Source organism: Scardinius erythrophthalmus (assembly GCF_964197995.2).
Source record: "Scardinius erythrophthalmus genome assembly, chromosome: 19".
Lineage (NCBI taxonomy): Eukaryota > Metazoa > Chordata > Actinopteri > Cypriniformes > Leuciscidae > Scardinius > Scardinius erythrophthalmus.
The window spans coordinates 6,191,104-6,214,119 of record NC_138239.1 but is presented as its reverse complement, the minus strand read 5'-3'; the positions used below and the strand labels follow the sequence as shown (position 1 = coordinate 6,214,119).

Genomic DNA, 23,016 nt, shown 5'->3' with positions numbered 1-23,016 from the left:
ACGGCTGAGTCGATGCCACAGGGAGATCCTCCATCATTGATTCCTGGAAGGAACTGGAAGACGATGGAGAGGATGAAGGCAGCGTCTCCCACATCTATATCAGTGTGTGTGCTTATTTGATTCCTGTCAGGTGGGGATGTGACTGCTCAGTGTGTGTGTGTGTGTGTGTGGGTCATACAGGGCAGGGCTCTTCTGACCATCAGTCTCTCAGCTGTTTATCATGAATAAACCACTGATGAGAGAGATGCAGACTTTTTGGGAGAGGAAGGAGAACCAATCGAGCCCTAGCAAGAAACCTAAACCGGTGAGTCTGTATTAAAGTTCCTTATAATATACCAACATAGCACCTACTTGTCGTGATGGAAAACATTGTTTTGAGCTCACCAGAGTAATCTGCATTTGATAATGCCTCTAAAAATACACGCTCGCCTACAGCGAGACATTAAACAGACGCGCGCGCGGACACGATGGCGCGAGCGCGTTTGGTGCAGTGATGCCATTGAGGAAAACGGTGAAATCAATGGGAGTAAAACACAGCTTGTATCGACAAACAAAATAGCGAGGCAGCTAACAGAAGGGGACTATGGTCCGAGACGAAATCGCAACGCGGAGTTTGGTAGGAGCCATTGAAAAATATGAACAAACGCTTAGGACCAGGTGCTTTTATACTGGACGTGATTTGATTACGCAACAACGCAGATTACGCAGCGATTGACGACGAGAAAAGTTTATTTTGAAGACGTTTTTAAGTCTAGTCACTTGATGGTATTATTGCAATGAACAAAAATATGTATTTGTTTATTTCCACAGAGTTGTGTGGAAGTTATTTATATATTTTATTTATGTTATTTATGTTGTTACTGGCAATTTTATGGTCTTATTTCTAATTATTTATTTATTTCAATAACATTTGATGTTGACGGGAATTTTTGGGACTTCGTTTGTTTGTTTGTTTGTTTGTCTGTGTACCTTTTAATATCTATCTGCCTGTCTAAAACCAAGACATTTTTGGTTTTATTGCACTGGTATTTATTTATTTATTTAAATTACATTTGATGTTAATGGTAATTGTTTGGTCTTTATTTGTATGTTTGTTTGTGTAAATAACATTTAAACATCTATCTGTCTAAAAAACTGATTATTCAGTTTATTAAGTACTGAACTATTCAGTACTTATATCGAAACTGGTTATTGACATTTTTCGTCTTATTGCACTGCTATTTATTAATTTATTAATTTATATCCTCCTGAGACCCAGAAAAAAAAGGTTTTTGAATTTAGTTTTTTTCATGTCATCATATTGTTTAGAGCACAAGAAACAAATGGTGAAAAATAATATTTTATTCATACATTATGCTATGTCCTCTGTAGTGGACACCACGACTAAGTTGTTTAAAAAATAAAATGACATGAAATTATATGTATAGGCAAAAACAATGGGATTTTTTTTTTTCAATCACCAATAAATTTGGGGGTTTCAGGATTTTTTTTTTTTTTTTTTTTTTTTTACCAAAATTTGTATAAAGATTATTCTCAACTATGTTATGAAAGATATAACGGAATGAATTGGTACACCATTGGTACACCAAAATGGTACACCATTTTACTTTATGCAATATGTGAGTAAAATGGCCATAAATTAATATTCCCATTCAATGCAATGCATCTATACACTGTATCTAATTTGCACATTAATGTGTTCTTGGAGCAACATTTAATGAAAAAAGAAGTGTAATAATTGGCAATATTTTAATAATAATATCTAATATTTCATAGGAATATTGATGTATAATTTATTTCCATATTCTCTTGTTGTGTCTCCCAAGATGCCTGATAAACATGATTTAAGTCCCGATGTGGACATGTATGAAATCAACGCACTGTTCTGTAACAGAAAGTCATTTTTTTATTTGAAACCCCATAACATTTTCCTGAGATGTTGGTTTATGAAATACAATTTGAAAAGTAGTCCGATTTAAATTATAATTACAATATATTATCATATTTCCTACATTTGATCACTAAATTAATGTCAGACATTTTTAAAGACCAAGGAGAAGTTGTTTTCATGGTGAAACCTCCAAACATTTGGTATCTCTGAAATGTCCTGAATGTGCTCTTTACAGGACACCCAGGCTGTGACATGTGACATGTATCACGTCAGAGAAATTCACTAAAATATAATGTCCACTACAGTGGACAAAAGTCTATTCCCGGGTCCCAGGAGGATAAATATGTAAATAATGTTTGATGTTGTTAATGGCTGTTTTTGGTCTTATTTCACAGTCTTTATTTATTTAACATTTAATGTTGTTAATGGTAACTGTTTGGTCTTTGTTTTTTTTTTATACACGTTTGTCTAAAACTTTTTTTGTCTGCATGTTATTTCATTATTTATTTATTATATGAACAATTTATCGTCTTATTGCACGTCATCCATCCATATACATTTGAAATTGGTTCCTGACCAGTGTTTCACTTATTTATCTATTTATTTGAAATTGGTTGTTGACAATGTTGTCTTTATTGCATCAGCTGTAAATGGATAGGCTAATTTATTTATTTATTCCAAAATTTGAAATCTATTTGAAATAACACTCAAATAGTAATCAAAAATATTTGTCCTCCTTTCAATAACGCAACATTATGTTAATTCAGCCAAAGCCTCAGAATGCCATCACTATTGCGGTGTCCTCCCGCGCCCTCTTCAATATGGATCAGGAGCAGGACATTTACGAGCAACAGGGAATGGAGGATTACCTGAACTATCAGATCCAACATGAGAACGAGCCATTCACACCCGGACCTGCTTTCCCCTTCGTTAAGGTCAAACCTGTTCGAATGTACTTGCACACAGCTATGATATCAGTAATGAGAAAAACTATGATCTCAACTTAGATAATTACTGAATTCATGGATATAGAAGGAATGAGTGAAATGCTTTCTCTGTCCCGTGTAGGCGGTGGAGGCAGTGAATGCTCGACTCCGAGATCTGTATCCGGACAGTGAAGAGCTCTTTGATGTGGTTCTGATGACCAGCAATCATGCTCATGTGGGACTTCGGCTCATAAATTCAATTAATCATCACCGTAGGTCAAAAGATCTGTGATTTGTGTCCCTTTGAAACATGGCAAACTCAAATGTTTTAATGCCATGGCCCCTGAATCATAAGGACACACCCATGCGAGACTCCATTCCTGATGTATAAAAGCAGATATATTTTCAATCATAATGGCCCATTTGTACTGTGAGAAAATATTAACACAGTTTCTTCCTGAATTAAACAATTGGATTTTATATCGTGAATTATTAAAATATCTGGAAACACTTTACAATAAGATTTCATTAGTTATGTACATTAGTTAAGATGAACAATACTTCTACAGTATTTATTAATCTAAGTTAACTTCAACATTTACCAATACATTTTTAACATCAAATGTTATATCTGTTAACATTTAATATATGCTGTAAAAACATATTGCTAGTTAGTTCGTGATAACTAATGCATTATTAAATAATGTAAACAAATGACACCTTATTGTATATTTTAATAATTTGTATTACTTAATGATAATATAAAAGCCAATTATTACATTTTTATAATATAATATTTTTAAGGGGATAGCGTATATGTACTTTTTTAAAATAAAATAATGCAGATTTATTTATTTAAAGCTATATATAATAAAATAACTGCAATTAATCTAATGACTGATTTTATAGAGTCTTTAGAAAGCAGAATGAAACCGTACTATTATGAAAATGTGAAACTATGTTAAAATTAATACATTAAATATATTAAGGCATAGTCCACCCAAAAATGAAAATTCTGTCATCATTTTGTCCCCAGTATGATTTTGTGGAACATAAAAGAAGATATTTTGAAGAATGTTGGTAAGCAAACATTTTCGATTCCCATTTACTTCCATTATGTGGGAAAAAAAATACAATGGAGGTCTGTGGCGACCGAAATTGTGTTGTTCCCTACATTCTTCAACATAATTATTGTCTTAAAGTCATGCAGGTTTGGAATGACATGGGGGTGAATAAACCATGACAGAATTTTTAACCATCCAAAAACCATCCAAGTGCAAATATTACATTTGACATCCTTTAAAAAAGCTATTTAGTGCAACTACAGTATGTTTCCTTACAGATGCTAAATTCATGCCTAACTGAGCTCATTGCAGTGATCAAAAGATTGTGTTGAGGTTTCTTTTTAAGCGCACTTCAGTTTGGAGGTAGTCCTCTCTATAATTCTGTAAAGGTGTAAATAATGTCTTGTGTTGTCTGTTATTTCCAGAGCTGTTTATAGAGCGCTTTTGCATGACTGGAGGCAACAGCCCTATTGGTTATCTGAAAGCGTACCACACCAACCTTTATCTGTCAGCGGATTCACTGAAAGTTAGAGAAGCCATTGAAGAAGGTGAGTGGAGCGTTTGGGGATTTCATTATCTTAGAACGGTAGAATCATGAATATACTAATATTGTTTTAATGTGAAATTCTTTTTGTTAGGAATTGCAGCAGCTACAGTATTCTCACAAGGGAAAATCACAGAGGTGTCGGAGACTCAGCTGCGAGTGGCCTTTGATGGAGATGCCGTTCTCTTCTCGGATGAGTCGGAGAGAATTTACAAAGCCCACGGACTGGACAAGTTCTTTGAACACGAGAAAGCCCATGAAAACAAACCTCTTGATCATGTATGTTCAACTTAAATGTAATAGCAGTGCAATATAACATGCTGTGAATTCTTAAATTGCAGCAAACATTCACATTTTGGATCATCAAATGGAGTTCTCAACATTTCAAGTATTTTTTTACAAGAAAACAAGGATATTATACTTGTGACTAGGGTTGTCCAACGAACACCTGTTGAACTCCAGTACAATCGGTACCAGTCGGTACTAAAAACCAGATATCATATAATAAAGGCTATATGTCTCGTGTGCGCACCTGGCGGCCATCTTGTCACAGTCAGCTCGCTCACTCGTAACATTGTGTTTTAATGCTGCATGTACTTTTTAAATAACCATAACTTGCTCAATTTTCTACCGATTTTCAAACGGGTTTGTTTGTTATAAACGTCAGAGATGTAGTTATGACACTGCATACTTATGAATAATTATAATATTATATAATTCAACATGTTCAAGCATCCAGAATTATAGCCACGTTAATAACGTTTGTAAGAAATCAAAGCGTTTGTAAATCCGTCAAGATTTCAGCGAGATAAGAGTATTTGTGTTCGTGCTGATCACTCACCTTACATCAGGTACTGTGACAAGATGGCTGCCGGTGATGCCGTTCGAGACTCTGCCGTAAGACATCTAGCCTTATATGGATATCTATGCTAAAAACAAGCTGACGACACCAGCATAGGCCTGGTTGGTACCCGTTGATAGGCTGCTTTCAAATGCTGTCGTTCGTATTTGTTGGAGCGCTTTCTGAGCGCCAAAGGTTTCTATTTATAGCATGTTTTACAAGCGGTTAAGCATTGTAGCCAATCACAATCCTATCTGTTGAGCGCGTGAACTCAATGGCCTGTCAGAGGTGCTAGTCAGTACGTTAGCCAGAATCCACTTAACGCTGCTGAAAACGCACAAGGTTTTGTTTTGTCTAACGTGAGCTGCACGATTGCCTATCCTTTAATTATAACCAACAAAGCGTAAACATGATGTAAATAAGAGAGTCACTGTACAAACGATTAGAAACGCTGTATTCTCCTGCCAGGCCAGTAGTTGGCGATGTCACTTTGTAAAGAAACACTACATGCCTCTAGACTGAACAGTTTCTAGTTTAGCAGTTTACACAGAGACGATAACGGTCGTTTTTCGTAACCCGTTTTCAAAGTTCAGTTTTTAGTTGAAAATGGTGTCGTGTAAACCCTAATTGATTATGAAGGGAGGGCTCTTCTCTTGCTTTCTGTTTATGACCCATTCACAATCTGAATATAAGTTTAGTTTTTCAAAGTAGCTCCATTGCAAAGTTTCTGGATTGACAATTTAAATGCGCGATTGACACTGATAACCAAGAGACGAGTACCAGTCAGCAGTTTATGCTCTGGTACCAAAATTAGTACCAAGAACAGTGTAATTTTACTGGTATTAGCACCGACTACTGACATTTTGGTACTGTGATGACCCTACCTCTGACAGAAATGATCTTTTTTTCCCCTATAGGGACCACTTAAAGGGTTCCTGGAAGCTCTGGGGAGACTGCAACAGAAATTCTATGCCAAAGGCCAGCGCTTGGACTGTCCCATCCGCACTTATTTGGTTACAGCTCGCAGTGCAGCCAGTTCAGGCACCCGGGCCCTCAAGACGCTGCGTTCATGGGGCCTGGAGACAGACGAGGCTCTCTTCCTGGCAGGAGCCCCTAAAGGCCCCATGCTGGAAAAGATCAGACCTCACATCTTCTTCGATGATCAGATGTTCCACGTGGAGGGAGCGGCAGAACTGGGAACTGTGGCGGCTCATGTTCCCTATGGAATTGCCCAGAGGTTTCCATCAAAGACAGGGAAGGAAGTAAAAAAAGACTTCTCAGCCAAGCAGCTAGTGTGAATACTGGTCTATCAAGTGATTCATTTAAGCAAAGCCTTGAATATTTTTACAGTTTTCTTTGTAATCGGTCAAATTGCTATGGATTATGTGAGTTTTGCTTTTCCATCTTCCAAAAATGGACCAGTTTGTCCATGACAGACCATCCGCACTGAACATCATAGTTCTGTGGTTGTTCACTTGCAAGCCATAAAGAAACAGAGAAAGAAACTGTTATGGGATATAAGTGGTATTTTACTGTTTTCTGTTCTAATGTAAAAGTACATGTTATTTAATTTATTTTGCCACAGTGTAACTTATCTGAAGCTAAAATGCACTATATGTTGCATTGGATATCATAAATAGCCTATCACCTTTAACACTTCTAGCCATACATATTTTCGGCTGTTATATTGCAATCGCCATGTTTTGAATGTCCATCTCTGATTGTTCATCATAAAGGGCTGTTTTACTCTGTATTTAGCCTCTATCTGTGCATATCAGTTATGCAGTGTTTTGGTTCATCAGTGTTATCACTTATGTACAAATTTGGCTTAGTTTTTGCTTTTTATATATATAAATATATATAATATATCATGGTGATAACAAATGTGTTACTCAGGGCATGCTCAAGTCAATGTTTGCACTGAATAACCTATAATAAACAGTGAAGAGGAAATGTATATGCTGAAAAATAGACGATGTTTATTTCTCTCAGAATATTTAACCCCTTAACTGCCACCGTATTGTTAGCGGGATTCTTGCCTCACTTTTATTTATTGTCTTTTTTATCACATATTTAAGTTATCATAAATTAGGTATCATTCGAAAGCTTAAAAACTCAAAATTCCTCTGGTGAAAAAAGTTTTGAAATCGGACATTGCATTACCATGAAACGGTACTTTAAAACCTTGTCATTTCATAGGCCACTACATTTATTTGAACTATATATATATATATATATATATATATATATATATATATATGTATATGTATGTATATATGTATTTATATGTATATATGTATATATATATATATATATATATATATATATATATATATATATATATATATATATATATATATATATATGATTAAAAATCTCTCAGGGTGGTATTTTGCCGTACAGTTACCATGGTAACTTTAAGGTCCTGTTTTAAGGGCGGGACTTCAAAACAATCTCTGAGAAACTCTGTTGGACTTTTAACTCGCGTCCAGCTGGTTAATGTTTCACCCACTTTAAATATTACGACTAACTTCTGGGTCGTGTTTAGTTCATGTATATAGGAGGTTTGTTTATATAAAATAGTAAGGTAATAATAGCAAGTACGCAGACTGCGTTTAGGAATGTGATCACATGATTAGTGTCATATGACTTTGATGAGAGAGGGAATGAGAGCGAGAGAAGAAATCTTCATTAGTTCCTAATATTACACTCTTTTACTAATGCTGTCGTCTACCGTGATGAATGCAGATGGATAAACAGATGTGAGGACTCTTGAAGTAAATCTCTGGATCATGGAGCGTTTGGGGGTTTTGTCTGTTCTTGTCACCGCTTGTGTTCTGGGTGAGTTTCCAAATCAACAGAACATCTGAGACTTTTAATATGCTTTCATAACGCATTTTATTATTTGGCTTTTATTATTTAGATAAGATTTTAAAACATACAACAGAATATTTAAATTGTTTCTCTTGTTGAACGCCAGCAACATTTCGCTTTGTGAATGTTTGATTATTGTTTATTGATTATTGAATGTCAGATATTCTCTCTGCATCTACTAGTTGACAACATGTCCCCACCCAATATCTATCTATCTATCTATCTATCTATCTATCTATCTATCTATCTATCTATCTATCTATCTATCTATCTATCTATCTATCTATCTATCTATCTATCTATCTATCTATCTATCTATCTATCTATCTATCTATCTATCTATCTATGTGTATTTTATTAACCTAATGTTTAATATTTATATCCGGAAAAATAGTTATTCGTTTTTAAAGGGGAATTGTGTTTGGATCTTGACCTTTTAAAATAATTTTACACCATTTTTATCTATTGCAACAAATAAACCAGAGGTTTCACCATTTTTACCTGTGGTGTGGTGGAGCATCAGGTTTTCAGTACAGAGACAACTTTAGTTTGAGGGGTTTTACCAACAACATTGTTTGTGAGATCTAACAGGCCTTAACCTAACAATGTGTCCAAGTCTTTGTGCCAAAATCTATAACTCTGCTGTATGGTAAACAAAGACTGTAGGCCTACTTGGTTTATTGGCATTATGGCATGCAGTAACGTCAGTTTTCTGTAGTGTTTTTATGTTTTTATGACCCCTGATTGATTCATTTGGCAATGTCTTTGTGATTTGTCAACCTCTTTATTTGTGTATTTTAAGGAATGTGTTAAAATGAGCTGAAAAGTATCATAACATGTCAGTAAGAGTCAAGTAAAACATGTTTTTTCAGAGTCTCTTAGTTGTAAAGGCTTGGAAAAGAACAGAGAAATGGTTCCTGGGTCCCTCACTTAGTATTTCTGGAGTGAAATCAAGTCATATGACCAGCGTTTCCTCCAAATAATTGTGTTTCTTCAGTGGGAGCTTGTGTCGCTGAGGGTGACCGGCCTCATGGCTAATATGATTACGATCACAATAAGGACTCTGTTTGCCTTTTTGCTGATGGTTAACAAGCATGTTGTGTCATTTACAGTATACTCCAACAGACAATTAAAAAACACACACAGTCGAAGGAATGTGAGGGAGATTCATGTGATACCGTTACAATGAACCTATAAACCAACATTGTCAAAATGGTTGAGCAGTATTTAGCCAAAATAAGCCAGAAATAATGTATTATTTGTGACTTTTATTGTGCTTCATAAGGTATACAGTGTACTTAAAGGGTTAAATGAACTAAATTAAACTAAGTTAACTAAATTAACTAAGTTAAATTAAAATTCTGTCATTATTTACTCACCCTCATGTCGTTCCAAACCCGTAAGACTTTTTTCATCTTCGGAACACAGATGAAGATATTATTGATGAAATCTGAGAGATTTCTGTCCCTCCGGTCACAGTCGACGTAACTCCCACTTTCAAGCCCCAGGAAGTAGAGTTGCACGATTGCAATTTTCTTGGCCGATTCTGATTATTTTGTAATTGTTACCAGCCAATACAATTTTTTTTCCAGATTACTATTTTCTTTCAAAGAACTATAATTGACAGCATATACAAACAAAATTCTACTTTTCTTCAATGCAAAATTTTATTTTCATAAATAAACAGTAAAAAGTAAAAAGTCAGTAATAAAATAAGAACAAATAAACAAATTGCAAACAACAGCACAAATAAATGCAATAGAATTAAGAGAGATATGAAATAAACACGGCTTTAAGTTTTTTGGGTGGATATACAGTATATTCAGGTAATCAAATGTAAAATAACACTGAATAGTCTTCAATGTAAAAAGTGCAGATTAATGCTTACAATTACAGTTAGAGAGTGATTTTTCTTTGTTTTTTGTTCTTTGATTAACATGAGAGACTGCAAAATGTTTGATTAACATGACAGACGCGGAGGTATGGAAATACATACACTGATAGGCAGATAGGACATTGTTTCATTTTATGGTCCTACGCCTTCCACAGACGATGTATATACATAAAAACACATTTATACCTCTTAACTTGGTGATTGCTAACAGGATGAGAAGAAACTTTCAACCAGCATAACAAAAAAAAAATTCTGGAACAAATCGCCTACCTTGCCTTTTAAAGCATTTAATTGTGCTTTTAAGACCATTCTGTCATATGATTTATTTGAAGGCAGTTTTTGATGTGTTGTTGTAGGAGTGGTGATGAGTCAGACAACACTCAGTCCTGCTGTGACGATCACCACAGTCAGTGCTAACGTGACCACGGCGTCTCCCAGCTGCTCCTCGCTCAACACCTCCACCTGCACGGCCTGCGCTCCGGGCTCCTATTACGACAACGGTGGGCTCATGTGCGTTCACTGCTGATTCAAAGTGCTCCACACATGTTGAAGCTCACACACTTTCTCTGTGTGTTCTCAGAAACTCTGCTGTGTTCTTGCTGTCCTGATGTGGGCCTGTGTGTGGAGCCTGGAGCCTGTCTTCTCTGTGTCCAGGGCTTCTATCAGCCTCTCGCAGGACAGCAGGGTTGTCTGCCTTGTTCATCTGGGTTTTACAGCAAGTGAGAGGAGTTTATGTTTATTCAAAGCATGAGCATTCTTTCCAAGCCAAGGCTCTAATAATGTCTTTCCTCCATTAGTTCCACAGGGAGCCCCGTCTGCCAGGCGTGTCCTACTGGCTCCTACAGCAATAACACAGGCTCCGTCTCCTGCAGGGCCTGCGCACCAGGTAACAAGTGATGTGTTCATTTATGTTTTGCTTTTCTATATAAATCAACTGACATATAGAGGGGTGGAGAAAAAAACAGATACTACATACAACTACAGATACTACATATTGAAATATAAAGGGAAAACGTTATCTATATTATATTTTATATCATTATTATCATTATTTTATAGAATATCATTAGAAATTATTTTGTTTTTGTTATTATATAAAATATTTATTTATTATTTAATACAAATTCTAAAATACCTGAGTGTCTTAAATAAGATATGGCCAGACTTCTACTTATAATACATGTGTGAGACATTAAATGTAATCTGAAATTTCAAACATTTATTAAGCATTTGATACAAATGGAAAAGTCTAAAGTTTTTTATTTATTTATTGCTTTAGGTTTCTACACATCTTTGCAAAATTCAACATTGTGTAACCCATGTCCACAAGGCATGTACTGCAAGTAAGTTCCCTTTCTGAACATTGCACCATAAAATGTATGACTCAGGTTTTAAGTAATATATATAAACCGCCCATCCAAAAAAAAAAGTGGATTTAAATAGGCAAACACTTAAGAGTCTATGATTGGATCATTATTGCAGTGATTGTTATTTTTCTTGCACGTTATATGCTTGGCAACAGTTCTTCTAACCGTAATTGATGGAGTTTGTAGCTTTTCATTTCTTAAAGGGATATTTCACCGCTGGAAAGATGAATGTGTGTTTAAATTGGGTCATTTATGTAGTAGAAATGTGAAATTATTTTAGAAGTTGGTGCCTTCTAGACTGAGAAAAGCCAGAGAATGTATTTTTGGCTCATGTGGATGAAAGACAGCAACTCCCAGAATGCACTTGCTTCGCTGCCCTACAAGGACACTCCCAAGCCACGCCTACCGGTTACAGAGGGCAGTATCGGAAGAAATGACACAGCTAGGCTACTAGTCGACTCGAAACTGAAAAGACGGCGTTTTATCGTGAGATCCCCCTATGGGTGGGTTGAAAACATTTCCAGACACACAATACAGAAATCTCTCGTCTCAGGGGAGGGAGGGGAGCACGGTCATTCGAAAATACTACCGGGTTTCTACTGATACAAAGCTTAATGCTAATCGGTGAAGTATCCATTTAAACAACCATGTAGGAAGACACATCATGGCCATTTTCCAGGATGACAATGTAAAGCTGCATCAGGCTCAAATTGTGAAAGAATGGTTGTGAGGAGCATGAAGAATCATTCTCACACGTGAATTGGCTCCTCTGAGTCCAGACCTTAAATTCATTGAAAGTCTTTGGGATGTGCTGGAGGAGACTTTACAGTGCACTTGACTCTTGCATTATCAATACAAGATCTTGACCAAAAATGGATGCACCTTTTGATGGAAATAAATGCTGTGCCTTAAGATCATTATAATGTGTTGTAAAGAGTTTTTTTCATTGTTACAGTTCTCCCCTTCTCCCTTTCTGATAGTTCCTCCAGTTGTACCCAATGCCGGATCTGTCCTGCAGGCTCAGAGGCTCTTCAGATCGCTGCCAAAGACTGTACGCCCTGTCGTCCAGGTCTCTTCTTTTAGCCATGTCGCTTACTCAAATTATATGAAAGCTTTAATGATATTAAATTTGGAGATAGGTCATCCGCATGACAAAAGCTACTCGGGAAAACATGATGAAATTAGTTTTGGCGTCAGTACATGAATAAAGGTCTTTGTTGAAGAAGTAAATCAGTATTTCCCCAGTACACTTATGAAACTCGAATGATGTCAATATGTTTTGACAGGAATGCACAAGCCTTCCCATCAAACCATGTGTCAGATTTGCAGCAGTGGTTTCTATCAGGTTCGCAGGGGCCAGGAGAACTGTGACCTGTGTCCTGAAAACCATTACTGCCCTGTGAGTGATCACTTCCTTAAACAAACACACACATACACTCTTTACTGTTACCAATGGACTTGTTCCTCTTGCTTGAACACAAAGATTTTACTGTAGAGACTGTAGATTTTTACTTCCTTGTTAATCTAAGAAAATGACCAACATAAAATATTTGAAAGTATTATTATATGTCATGTAATACATGTGCCACTGTCTATATGCTCCAGAGTCCTGATGTAAATCCGATCGAATGTCCCGCTGACGCGTTCTGTCCCGAGGGCAGCACGGCCCCTGGTTACTGCATGGAGACCTTCTTCAGAAAGGTTGGGGAGACGTGTGAACTTGCTCCTGTTACCATTGCACTGCTTGTTATTGGAGGAGGAGGTATGAACATTCACATCACATCGTCTTTCTATTGAACTTTTGTTCCCCAACCAAAATGTGAAAAATGTCTATTACAGTTTATTCAGTTATTAGGTTTTTCTGCTAAGTTCTGCCCCCTTGTTTGAGTTAAAAAGTTTGTCAATAGTGTAGTGATTTATGAAGCACAGTTCACACAGAAGTCACTTTCAAATCAGCAGTTTTCTGTTGGTCAATGCAGAAAATCCATTAAAAACATGAAATCTGCCTTGGGAAATGTTTCACTCACACGCAAAATTCCCTACTGTGTGGATTCCTGTCGAAATGACTGGGTTTTGCCCATGAAAATTCACAGAACAACAGTAAATGTGACCGCATCTTTACTAGGTCATACAAATTAAAGCTACTAACACTATCATTATATTTATGAATCGGTCAGGAATAGGATTGGTCCGTAACATTTTTATGACGATGATTAGTAGAGCTGCACGATTAATTCCTAAATGCGATCTCATTCCTAAATGAGAATGATTCGCCGGTCTATGAAAGTATGATCACAGTGAACATTCAAATCTGCGTTGGCGCTGCCGCTGAGACCGAGAGCAGTTGTCATGTATGGATATGAAACGGCTTTACAAACAGTCTTTTGAACATCACAGTATGGTTGTGTCTGTTACAAATATTCAAATGATCTCAGAAGTATTGGAATATAAGGTTATAGTTTGGATAAACACGTATGTATAGCGATTGGTAGCGTTCAAAACAGACTAAATCACCTTTTGAAAGTTACGGTCAGTTACATCATTACACCAGTAGGTGGTGACAAGTGACTGTTAAAACCATAGACTGTAAAAAAATATGGATGTAGTGTCCGTGACGTCACCCGTAGGTTTCGAGATGGTCCTCAATGCAGTACAAAAGATCCGGGGGGAGGAGTCGGATCCAGATCCAACTCCTCCCACCTTACATACCTAAACCTACCCAACTCCACCCCCTGATCCCTAGACCCACCCCTAAACCTACCAATCTCCACCCCTTATATGAGATCCGACTCCTCCCCCCGGATCTTTTGTACTGCATTGAGGTGCTACTGTAGGTTTCTGAAGACCGTTTTTGAAGCCTAAAGTGGGCGTGGACGACCGTCGCCATCTTGGCAGCGCGTCACTCCCAAATTTATTTATTTTTACAGTCAGACAATGAACTGAGATAACGTGACGGCTAGCAGACAGCAGACAAACGGCTAATGATGACTAATGACAACAGCAGCGGGAATCCAACTGTCACTCAAAAGTGGACACCCTTAATTATGCAGAAATTTAAGGCTTAATATAATTTAAACGGATGAGTTATAAAAAAAATTCACTCCCTCACAGTTGTCATGAAGGGCAAAATTAGCTGTATAGACCAAAGCCACTTTTTGCTCCAGGCTGTAAACATGTTTTTTTCTGCTGTAAAGTTTGGCATTTAAACATGGGGGAGATACAGATTTGACTCACTTTTGCAGCCAGCCTCAAGCGGCCAGTCGATGAATTGCCGTTTAATACACTTGTTGGTTTCAAGAGAGAGACAGGGAGGTTGCCGCTTGGTTAAAACATGTATTAGTCATTGAATCATTCATTCAAGAGATTCATTCAAAAACGCTGATTAATCCAGTAAAGAAACAAGTGAACTATTTATGCATGAGTCATTGAATCATTCAAACTGTTTTTTAATAATTCATGCAGATTAACTAAACAATTTAAATAGACTGCAGCAATTAACATTTTGTCAGAACCTCTAAATGACATGCTATTTTGTTTAGTTGTCTGATCAGAATCATGGGAGAATCATGATCTCTATTTGAAGCAAAAATATTGTGATTCTCAATTTATCCAGAATCGTGCAGCTCTAATGCTTAAAGGGGTGGCAGAGTATGATTTCACTTTTCTAACTTTAGTTAGTGTGTAATGTTCTGTTTGAGCTTAAACAACATCTGCAAAGTTACGACACTCAAAGTTCAAAGCAAAGGAAGATATTTGCTTTTAAAGAAAAGGACTACAACAAACGGCTTGTAGGGACTACACAACATTCCTCCAGGGTTAGTGACACCACCAACCCTAAAATTTAAATAAACCCCGCCCCCGGGAACACGCAGTCCATGTTGAGAAGAGGAAAAGTTGTTGTATAAGAGTACATTTGTGAGTCAGCTCAAACTTTAGCATCCATCTTTTCACATGCAATAGAAAGTCACTCTGTGTGCATCTCACAACAGTTCCTATACGAGTGATTTATAGATTACCATGACAGAATATGCTAATTGAAGATAGTTAACTCCACATCAGCAACATAAATTCATCAACTAACCATTCAGAAACATCCTGTTGCATTCTACATGATGTCACTTCTTCTAGAGTCTCTCCACCTTTATCTGACTCCATTTTAACATTAAAGGCAGAACAGTTTCTGTCATTTTAGTGTGTTTGTGTGAGGTAATTGCAGCTGCAAACACGCACGAGCTCTTGAAACCCCGCCCTCTGCAGCAGCTCATTTGCATTTAAAGGGCCAGGCACAAAACGGTGTGTTTTTGCAAACCCTCAAATAGTGTCAACTTTAACATGCTATATATAAATATCTGTGGGGTATTTTGTGCTAAAACTTCACATACACACTCTGGGGACATCAGAGATATATTTTACATCTTGTGAAAGGGGCATTTTACCACCCCTTTAACAGAAGGTCAGTTGTCACCCTCTTCTAATTCTTCTCCTCTACAGTGGGTCTTCTCTTTATCATCGTTTTGGTTCTGCGGAGGAGAAGAGATAATGACAGTGAGCTGTCCCTCGCCCGTACACCCCTCTTGCGAAAAGACAGGCCACCCGGTCGCTTCTACGGAATCCCCTGTGATGCGGAGCCTGTTTATGCAGGCTGGTGACATTAGCTCGTACTTTTCCAGCTGCACATATTTTGTCTGAATATTTCTATTAGAACTTTTATTGAACTGGTCTAAGCTTAAAAATGGTAAGATACTATTAAATATTTATGAATGGAGATGCACTTTTCTGAATTCCATTTTTAAACCCGTTTACTACTGACCGTGTTATGAAGTTACATCTTTATAGATTTGATTCTGACTGCTTTTCGAGTCTAAAGAGTAAACCATTCAGTATTTTTGGGGGGGTGTTTTCTTTTGTTTAATTTAGCACCAGATATTAAGTTAAGCCATGGCACTGAAAGAATTGTTGACTATGTTGTTGGATTAAGCTTATTTTGTTCACTTGTGTTTTTTGGTTTTGTTGGTACCACTACATTTGACTACCTGGGGTCTCGAGGTACATTTATATTTCATGTATTTAACATGTGATTACTTTTTAAAAACAAAATTTGGGCAATTTCCATTGTTGTATACTGGAATAAACAGCTTTGCACAACTTTGATCTAAACGTGTAGTGTCTCTATGCAAGTTTGATGGTTGATTTTTGATACTTCCCTTATGAAATCCCCAACCGGTACTTTCATTATCTGACCAGTCATATGACAAAAATAAAGACACATATCTTCAGAAAGATAGATTAGATTAACCAACTTTTTACTTCCCGGAAATCAAATGTAGCCTATATCTTGTACCTTAATAACACTAACTGTTCTCAGTGGCGTTTCTTTCCTGAAAATATCAGATATCTCTTTTTTTTCTTTTTTCTTTTTTTTTTAATGCTTTATTTCCAACAAATAGCATACAAGGGTAACTTTTATATTACATCAGAAGAACACATCACATGCTTAGCAATACAAAAGAAATTACAGAAAAAGAAAGAAAAGGGACAAAAAAAAAAAAGATCAGAGAGGGTACATATCTATATATTATTGAATAAGCATAAATAGATACTTGTCATATGAAGAGCATATCGCAGCTGCTTTAATTGCTTTGTTATTTTTAGATTTTAAATATCAGTGTTAACTTATCATTATTAATTATTTGTTTAAACAAAGCCAGCATCCTTTGCTTCATAGTTTTCTATATCCATATATAGTGTTTAGCGTAATTAAAAGAGGTTATTTTTTGTTATATTTGCTTTCTATGAATCAATTTTAGTTGGTTTTGGTTGGACCTTTGTACTCCGTGTATTCTCGCAGCGCGTTCTTTTTGTCCAAACCGTCCACTGTAGTTGATGCGTCAGTGGCTGCGTTCAAGATGGCGGCCACCTTGACGAGAGGTCTGTCAGGTATGAAATGTACATATTAAATTTTTGGAAAGTCACAAATACATTGCTAAAGTGAAAACGAGTTTCTATGTACTCTTAAAGTTGTTGTGCATTAGAATACGGGTCTAACGGTTTCTATGTCTGTTACAATGTGTGGAGAGACCGTTTATACACTAGACTGAATTTTTAAAGCTTATTTTATATTATTCAACGTGAATGCTATATTTTTGGTTACATTGTCGTTATATTATTGTGGTAGCATGTGAAGAATGTCATATTGCTTTAAAATCTTTCATTAGACAACATTAAACCCCCATCCTTACGAAATCTAACCATGTTTTTATTGTAGTAAAAGTAACAGTAATATGTTTTTTGGCGGATTGATTACAACAATAGTTTTACTACAAATACCATGGCTAAACTATGGTAAGTGTTGCAAAACCATGGTTAATTTGTGGTTACCATGGTATAACTATAGTAACCACGTTTTTTTGGTTTTATTTGTATTACATTTTTGTAGTAAAACAATTGTTAATTTGTGGTTTAACTATGTTTTTTTGGTTTTATTAGTAGTAATTTTCATAAGGGGTATTTTTGTCAGTATTGATGTGGCTGTAATCTGTTAACAACAGTTGTTTCTCCTCTGATGACCAGGGTTGCTGAGACCCTTGTCAGTTTTAGGCAGAGACTGTCTCACCCCCGCTGTCAGACTCTCTCAGACCGCTCGCTTCTCAGCCGTAGTGCAGAGACACGTCTGTAGACCACCGCTTCTGCTTCACACTGCTCCCGTACAACACGCTGGCCTGCTGAGTCGGTAAGACATTGCCTGATGAACTACACATTTGTCAGTCTGTCTGTTGGCTGTCAATGTTTTTATCATTCATCAGCTGGAAAAACAAATCCTTCTAAAAGTGATTTAAACTGTCGTCGTCGTTATAGCTGTGTCCTTCCCTATTCTCATGGAATAAAAATGATTATTAAAACTTTATTGTTAAAGTTATCATCCTTTGTCGTGAATGGGCCTTTAGAATGATTTTCCCCCAGAGGCCTGTTGCATGAAGCTAGTTGAACAAACTCTGAGTTTCAGGGTAAGTTTACAGTTGACAAAACCATACAAATCCAACCTGGTTTAGATCAAGTTCAGCGGGCTCACAACGCTCAGTATAAACGTTCCTTGTCAACTCAGAGTTTGTGTTTAAAGGGATAGTTCACCCAGAAGTGAAAATTCTGTCATTAATTACTCACCCTCATGTCGTTCCAAACCCGTAAGACTTTCGTTCATCTTCAGAACACAAAAGAAGATATTTTTGATGTAATCTGAGAGTTTTCTGTCCCTCCATTGACAGCTACGCAACTACCACTTTCAAGCCCCAGAAAGGTAGTAAAGACATCATTAAAGTAGTGCATGTGACTCAAAAAACACAATTTACCACTTTATTTACAAAATATTCATCTCCGACGTGGACAAGTGACTGTCCATATTGAATCATTCACTGAACCGATTCGTTCTACAACTCTGATTCAGTTAAACAAGAAAACAACCTTTTCTGTGTTTGTTCTGGGATACACAACATTTGATTCTGCTTTTACTTTGTTAGGAACCATTTTTGTTGAAGCAAAAGACAAAACAATACGAATTGGCAATATTGTTTAAAATGTAAGTTACTTAAAGTCAACATGAAATCAAAATGGACAATTCATATTTTTTTATGGAATATTGCAGTCCTTTATGCAGCTTGATGTTGCAGACTGGTATTTGTTATACTTTTATATTTATATAGCTCAAATAGTTTCATCATTTGTTTTGAAACTATTCACCATTTATACTTCCAGTTATGTACCAATAGCATCAAATGAAGGAGGTCTCACATATTCTCATGAAATTGGTTTACTTGTGTTAAAAAACAAGGTGGATAAAACCAGTTTCACACAAGCTTCAGAGATTTAGCTAAAGCTATTTTCCCAAGGTTTGACTATATGTTCCAAAGCTTTATCTGCCTGTTTTGACTGAAGATCAGCTGTTTTTGTAATGATGAGGTTTTGTTTTCTGCAGCGTAACTCCCCTCATCCCTTCATTGATGCTCCAGCCAGTCAGGAACTTAACTTACTACAGTCTGAGGAAAGGCAAGAGGAAGTCTGTGAAGTCGGTGGTTCAGAGGTTTCTCAGGCTCCATTGTGGCCTGTGGGTGAGGAGAAAGGTAAAGCATGCTCACATATTGTTCAGAGCTCTCCTGTCATACAATTCTTTGGAATCGTGTTGGAAATCCGGGCTGTTAATGTACATAACCTAAACTGAAACTTGTTCTTTGTGTGTTAAATCATGCTGTTGTTTTTTTAGGCTGGATATAAGAAAAAGCTGTGGAAAAAGTCAGCAGTACGGAAGAAGCGGCTGAGAGAACATGTGTTCTGTAATAAAACTCAAAGTAAATTGCTGGACAAAATGACAACATCCTTTTGGAAAAGAAGGAACTGGTACCTCAACGACCCGTACCAGAAGTACCATGATAGAGTGAACCTGAAGGTGTAAAACCCTTATTCTTTTCAATCTTCAAGTCAATAAAGACATGTCTGATACGTGTATCTGTATTTCTGTTGTGTTCTATTGAAACGCGTGTATGAATTCACGGTTGAAAAATATTTGAGGATTCATCATGTGTAAATGCATCTAAATAAATTATTTCTATTGTGTAAATTTCGAAAATTATTTATTTGAATAATGTGCATCCTCTACAATGGGTGGATATATGCAAGGAAGAAAAAAAAAATATTTCAATGTTTTTGCATTCTCTCTCAAAAGTTTTGCGTTCCCCTGAGAAACTTTGCGTTCACTTGCAAAGAACACAAAAGTTTTTCGAGCGAATGCAAAGTTTCTCGGGGGAATGCAAAAGCATTGAAATATATTTTTTCCTCGTGTATCATATTTTTCCACTGCTATGTCCCTTTAGGGGCTCTGTAGAAACTTAATCAATTGATAATTATTAAGAATAAACATATTTTAACATTTTTATTTTTTGTGATTTAAATGGTTCTGTTGTCTTATGTGTTCAGTCAAAAATTTTAGCTAGTGAATAAGTGGCTGATTTAGTTTAATTAGTCATATTTATATACGTAATCATATAGATTATATATTTGATGTTACAAATATAATGAATTAATATTTTATTTGTTATTATTTACACCAGATCAGGGAAGGAAACAAAAGAAAATCTTGTATTTTGCAGATTAAATAAGAACCAGGACACAGGGTTTCACATTCACCTTTTAATTTCTGAATGCTGATACATATTGAGGTTTTTAAAACAGAGATTTCACTCTTTTTTTACATCGACTTCTGACTTTTTCACTCAAGATTTATTCAATAAAGGACTTGAACAATGACATACAGTATATTCTGGCCTGCCAGACATGACAGCTGTGGAATATGGAGATGCTGCTGCAAGCCGTTGTGTTTTTTAAGAGGATAGTGAAAACACATTTTGACTCCTACTCTGAAAAACCTGGCACGTTCAACTCAAAAATACATGATATTATTTCAGCTTCAAATGGGGTTTAACAGATAGCCAGGACTTTAATAGTCTTTAAAGGCACAGCCTCTACTTAAGTCCCTGAATTTAAAAACATATTTTCATTTGACACGATTAAGCACGCGTGTGTAATGTCTCAATTTCATATAAGAAATTGCTGATGCAGAGAGTAGTCGACGAGATTCATATTTAACACCATATTGTTGACATAGTACGGAGCCCCGAAAGGGACATGGTTATGGAAATATATCGTCACCTTCCTAAAATAATTGTCTAAGTCATTTTTCAGGTTTCTCAGAAAACACAAAAAAATGAAAAAATAACTTCAGAGGTTCATTCTTCTTGATGCAGTTCCCATCTTGAAAAGCTTGTAAAATTGCCTTTTAAAATTTTAAAATTGCTTGTTAAATCTTTTGACTTACACTCTTGACATAGGCCATTATACTACAGGGGTAGAACTGCATGATCTGTTCAACTGAGGATGTGGGGATTTTACCAGAGGTGGCCAGCATCATGAGGAGATGACTTATGCAAAAAAATCATTTTTGTCAAAAAATGACTTAGGCAATTATTTTAGGAAGGTGACGATATACGAGAGGGGAGGGAAAAAATTGCTAGCGAACACAAAGATTATCGGCACAACGCAAAACATTTGCGAGACAGCGTGAAAGCATTGACATAATTTTTTTTCTACCATCTCATTTATTTTTTTCCATTAGGCCTATCATGTCCCTTTAAGGGCTCCATAATACAAAAAAATGGGGTTAAGTTCATACTTTATATTATCATATTATGTTCATATTATCATATTACGTTGACTTAAGACATATGTTCCGACTATGTTTATGTAAATACTCGCCAAAACGGCTGTTTAACCATCATTTTGTGTGTATTTGTCCTTACAAGCGCGAAAGAATTCAAGTCAGTCGTGAGATCTCTTTTGCATCGTCACGCTTTTGCTGATTTATCCATATGTCTGCTCTGCTCTTTATCCTAGACGTTTACATTTTTGAACGTTTTATGAGACATGCAGCAAATGTATGTCAACTTATGTCCAGCCGGGTAAGTTATCTGTGGACATCAGTTCACAAATCGTCCCTCCCTAACACTTTCGTCTCGTTTTCATTTGTTTATGAAAATGTCGTAGATTTTCATCATAGTTTTTGTCATTCAAATGCGGTTTTTATTTAGTTATCGTCTCGGTTTCCTCAGTGATAAAATGTCGTTGACAAAATTAAAGGGATAGTTCACCCAAAAATTCTGTCATAATTTACTCAACCTTAAGTTGTTCCAAACCTGTATGCGTTTCTTTCTTCTACTAAACACAAAATACATTTCGAAGAATATGGGTAACCAAACAGTTATTGGACCCCATTGACTTCCATAGTATAGTAAGTCAATGGGCCCCATCAACTGTTACAAACATTCTCTTCATGTCTTCATTTGTGTTCAGCAGAAAAAATAAATTCAAAGTTTGTGCCTTTAATGACCTGAATATTTAAAGAAGCAACAGTCAGCTGTTTTAATCTGCAGTAAAAAAGGCCAAATATGGTTCAGAGCACTTTAAAATCATACCTATCTCATTGAGGAGCAAATGCTGCATTTTAATCTTGCTGTAAAACCTGGAGACACAAAGCCAACAAAAAGAACGCAAACCAGATTATCACTACCCCAATGATTTTTTTTTTTTTTTTTTAGTTTGCACTGTAGATAATTTCACAATTAAAACTGTGACAAAATGACAAACTGTTCCTGAGGCAGATTTTTTTTTTCAGTGAAGTTTGATATAACCATTTGAACAGCTACAAGATCTCAAATACATAAAACCTTGAATTTGATAAAGCATGTTTAAGAGATTAGGATTGTCATCATTTTCACAGTATAAAACACCTTTCTAAACATATCATGGTGTTTGCTATGCTTTCCTTTTAGAGTTGATTCACTGCTGCCCCCTCCATGATAAAGAGATTTACAGCTCTAAGTGACTCCAATACACTCGCCTGTGATCGGGAATGATACGACAAACTGTGAGTTTCTCTGTGATACAAGCTACGCTAGTGTAATTGCACAGTGTTTCTAAACATTTAAACGTTTCTCCCACATATGACTAAATTCCTAAATGCTACAGAAGTAAAACCACTACATGGATTGAAGGACCCGCTTTGTGTTGTACCA

At 36.2% G+C, this 23,016-nt stretch overlaps 3 protein-coding genes across 5 annotated transcripts; all 3 read left to right on the top strand.

Annotated features, from left to right (window-relative positions):
* Window positions 1-7,229, top strand: nt5c1ab (5'-nucleotidase, cytosolic IAb). 3 transcript variants are annotated; one of them, XM_081347354.1, is made up of 6 exons: window positions 1-304; window positions 2,659-2,826; window positions 2,960-3,089; window positions 4,307-4,429; window positions 4,520-4,704; window positions 6,184-7,229. In XM_081347354.1, exons 1-6 carry the CDS (start codon window positions 221-223, stop codon window positions 6,562-6,564), a joined length of 1,071 nt encoding a protein of 356 aa, XP_081203480.1. In that variant the 5' UTR covers window positions 1-220; the 3' UTR covers window positions 6,565-7,229. The 3 variants fall into 3 exon arrangements, with proteins under 3 accessions (XP_081203480.1, XP_081203482.1, XP_081203481.1); XM_081347356.1 differs by lacking the exon at window positions 1-304 and adding an exon at window positions 434-765; XM_081347355.1 differs by lacking the exon at window positions 1-304 and adding an exon at window positions 449-616.
* A 401-nt stretch (window positions 7,230-7,630) lies between these two features.
* On the top strand, window positions 7,631-16,556 carry LOC308679719 (uncharacterized protein). Its single transcript, XM_081347358.1, has 9 exons — window positions 7,631-8,107; window positions 10,391-10,534; window positions 10,615-10,753; window positions 10,832-10,920; window positions 11,314-11,377; window positions 12,382-12,470; window positions 12,688-12,800; window positions 13,007-13,163; window positions 15,893-16,556. Exons 1-9 carry the CDS (start codon window positions 8,059-8,061, stop codon window positions 16,048-16,050), a joined length of 1,002 nt encoding a protein of 333 aa, XP_081203484.1. The 5' UTR covers window positions 7,631-8,058; the 3' UTR covers window positions 16,051-16,556.
* A 376-nt stretch (window positions 16,557-16,932) lies between these two features.
* mrpl35 (mitochondrial ribosomal protein L35) lies at window positions 16,933-19,895 on the top strand. Its single transcript, XM_081347366.1, has 4 exons — window positions 16,933-17,338; window positions 17,972-18,131; window positions 19,371-19,515; window positions 19,656-19,895. Exons 1-4 carry the CDS (start codon window positions 17,308-17,310, stop codon window positions 19,842-19,844), a joined length of 525 nt encoding a protein of 174 aa, XP_081203492.1. The 5' UTR covers window positions 16,933-17,307; the 3' UTR covers window positions 19,845-19,895.
* Window positions 19,896-23,016: the final 3,121 nt, after the last annotated feature.

Excerpts from the sequence above, each read along its gene's own strand:
- nt5c1ab (XM_081347354.1), top strand. The coding sequence starts at position 221 with ATGAATAAACCACTGATGAGAGAGATGCAGACTTTTTGGGAGAGGAAG. Across the intron at positions 2,827-2,959 it reads CTGCTTTCCCCTTCGTTAAG|GCGGTGGAGGCAGTGAATGC; the intron begins GTCAAACCTGTT and ends TGTCCCGTGTAG. Across the intron at positions 4,705-6,183 it reads AAAACAAACCTCTTGATCAT|GGACCACTTAAAGGGTTCCT; the intron begins GTATGTTCAACT and ends TTTCCCCTATAG.
- LOC308679719 (XM_081347358.1), top strand. The coding sequence starts at position 8,059 with ATGGAGCGTTTGGGGGTTTTGTCTGTTCTTGTCACCGCTTGTGTTCTG. Across the intron at positions 8,108-10,390 it reads TGTCACCGCTTGTGTTCTGG|GAGTGGTGATGAGTCAGACA; the intron begins GTGAGTTTCCAA and ends GTGTTGTTGTAG. Across the intron at positions 11,378-12,381 it reads CCACAAGGCATGTACTGCAA|TTCCTCCAGTTGTACCCAAT; the intron begins GTAAGTTCCCTT and ends CCTTTCTGATAG.
- mrpl35 (XM_081347366.1), top strand. The coding sequence starts at position 17,308 with ATGGCGGCCACCTTGACGAGAGGTCTGTCAG. Across the intron at positions 17,339-17,971 it reads CTTGACGAGAGGTCTGTCAG|GGTTGCTGAGACCCTTGTCA; the intron begins GTATGAAATGTA and ends TCTGATGACCAG. Across the intron at positions 18,132-19,370 it reads CACGCTGGCCTGCTGAGTCG|CGTAACTCCCCTCATCCCTT; the intron begins GTAAGACATTGC and ends TGTTTTCTGCAG.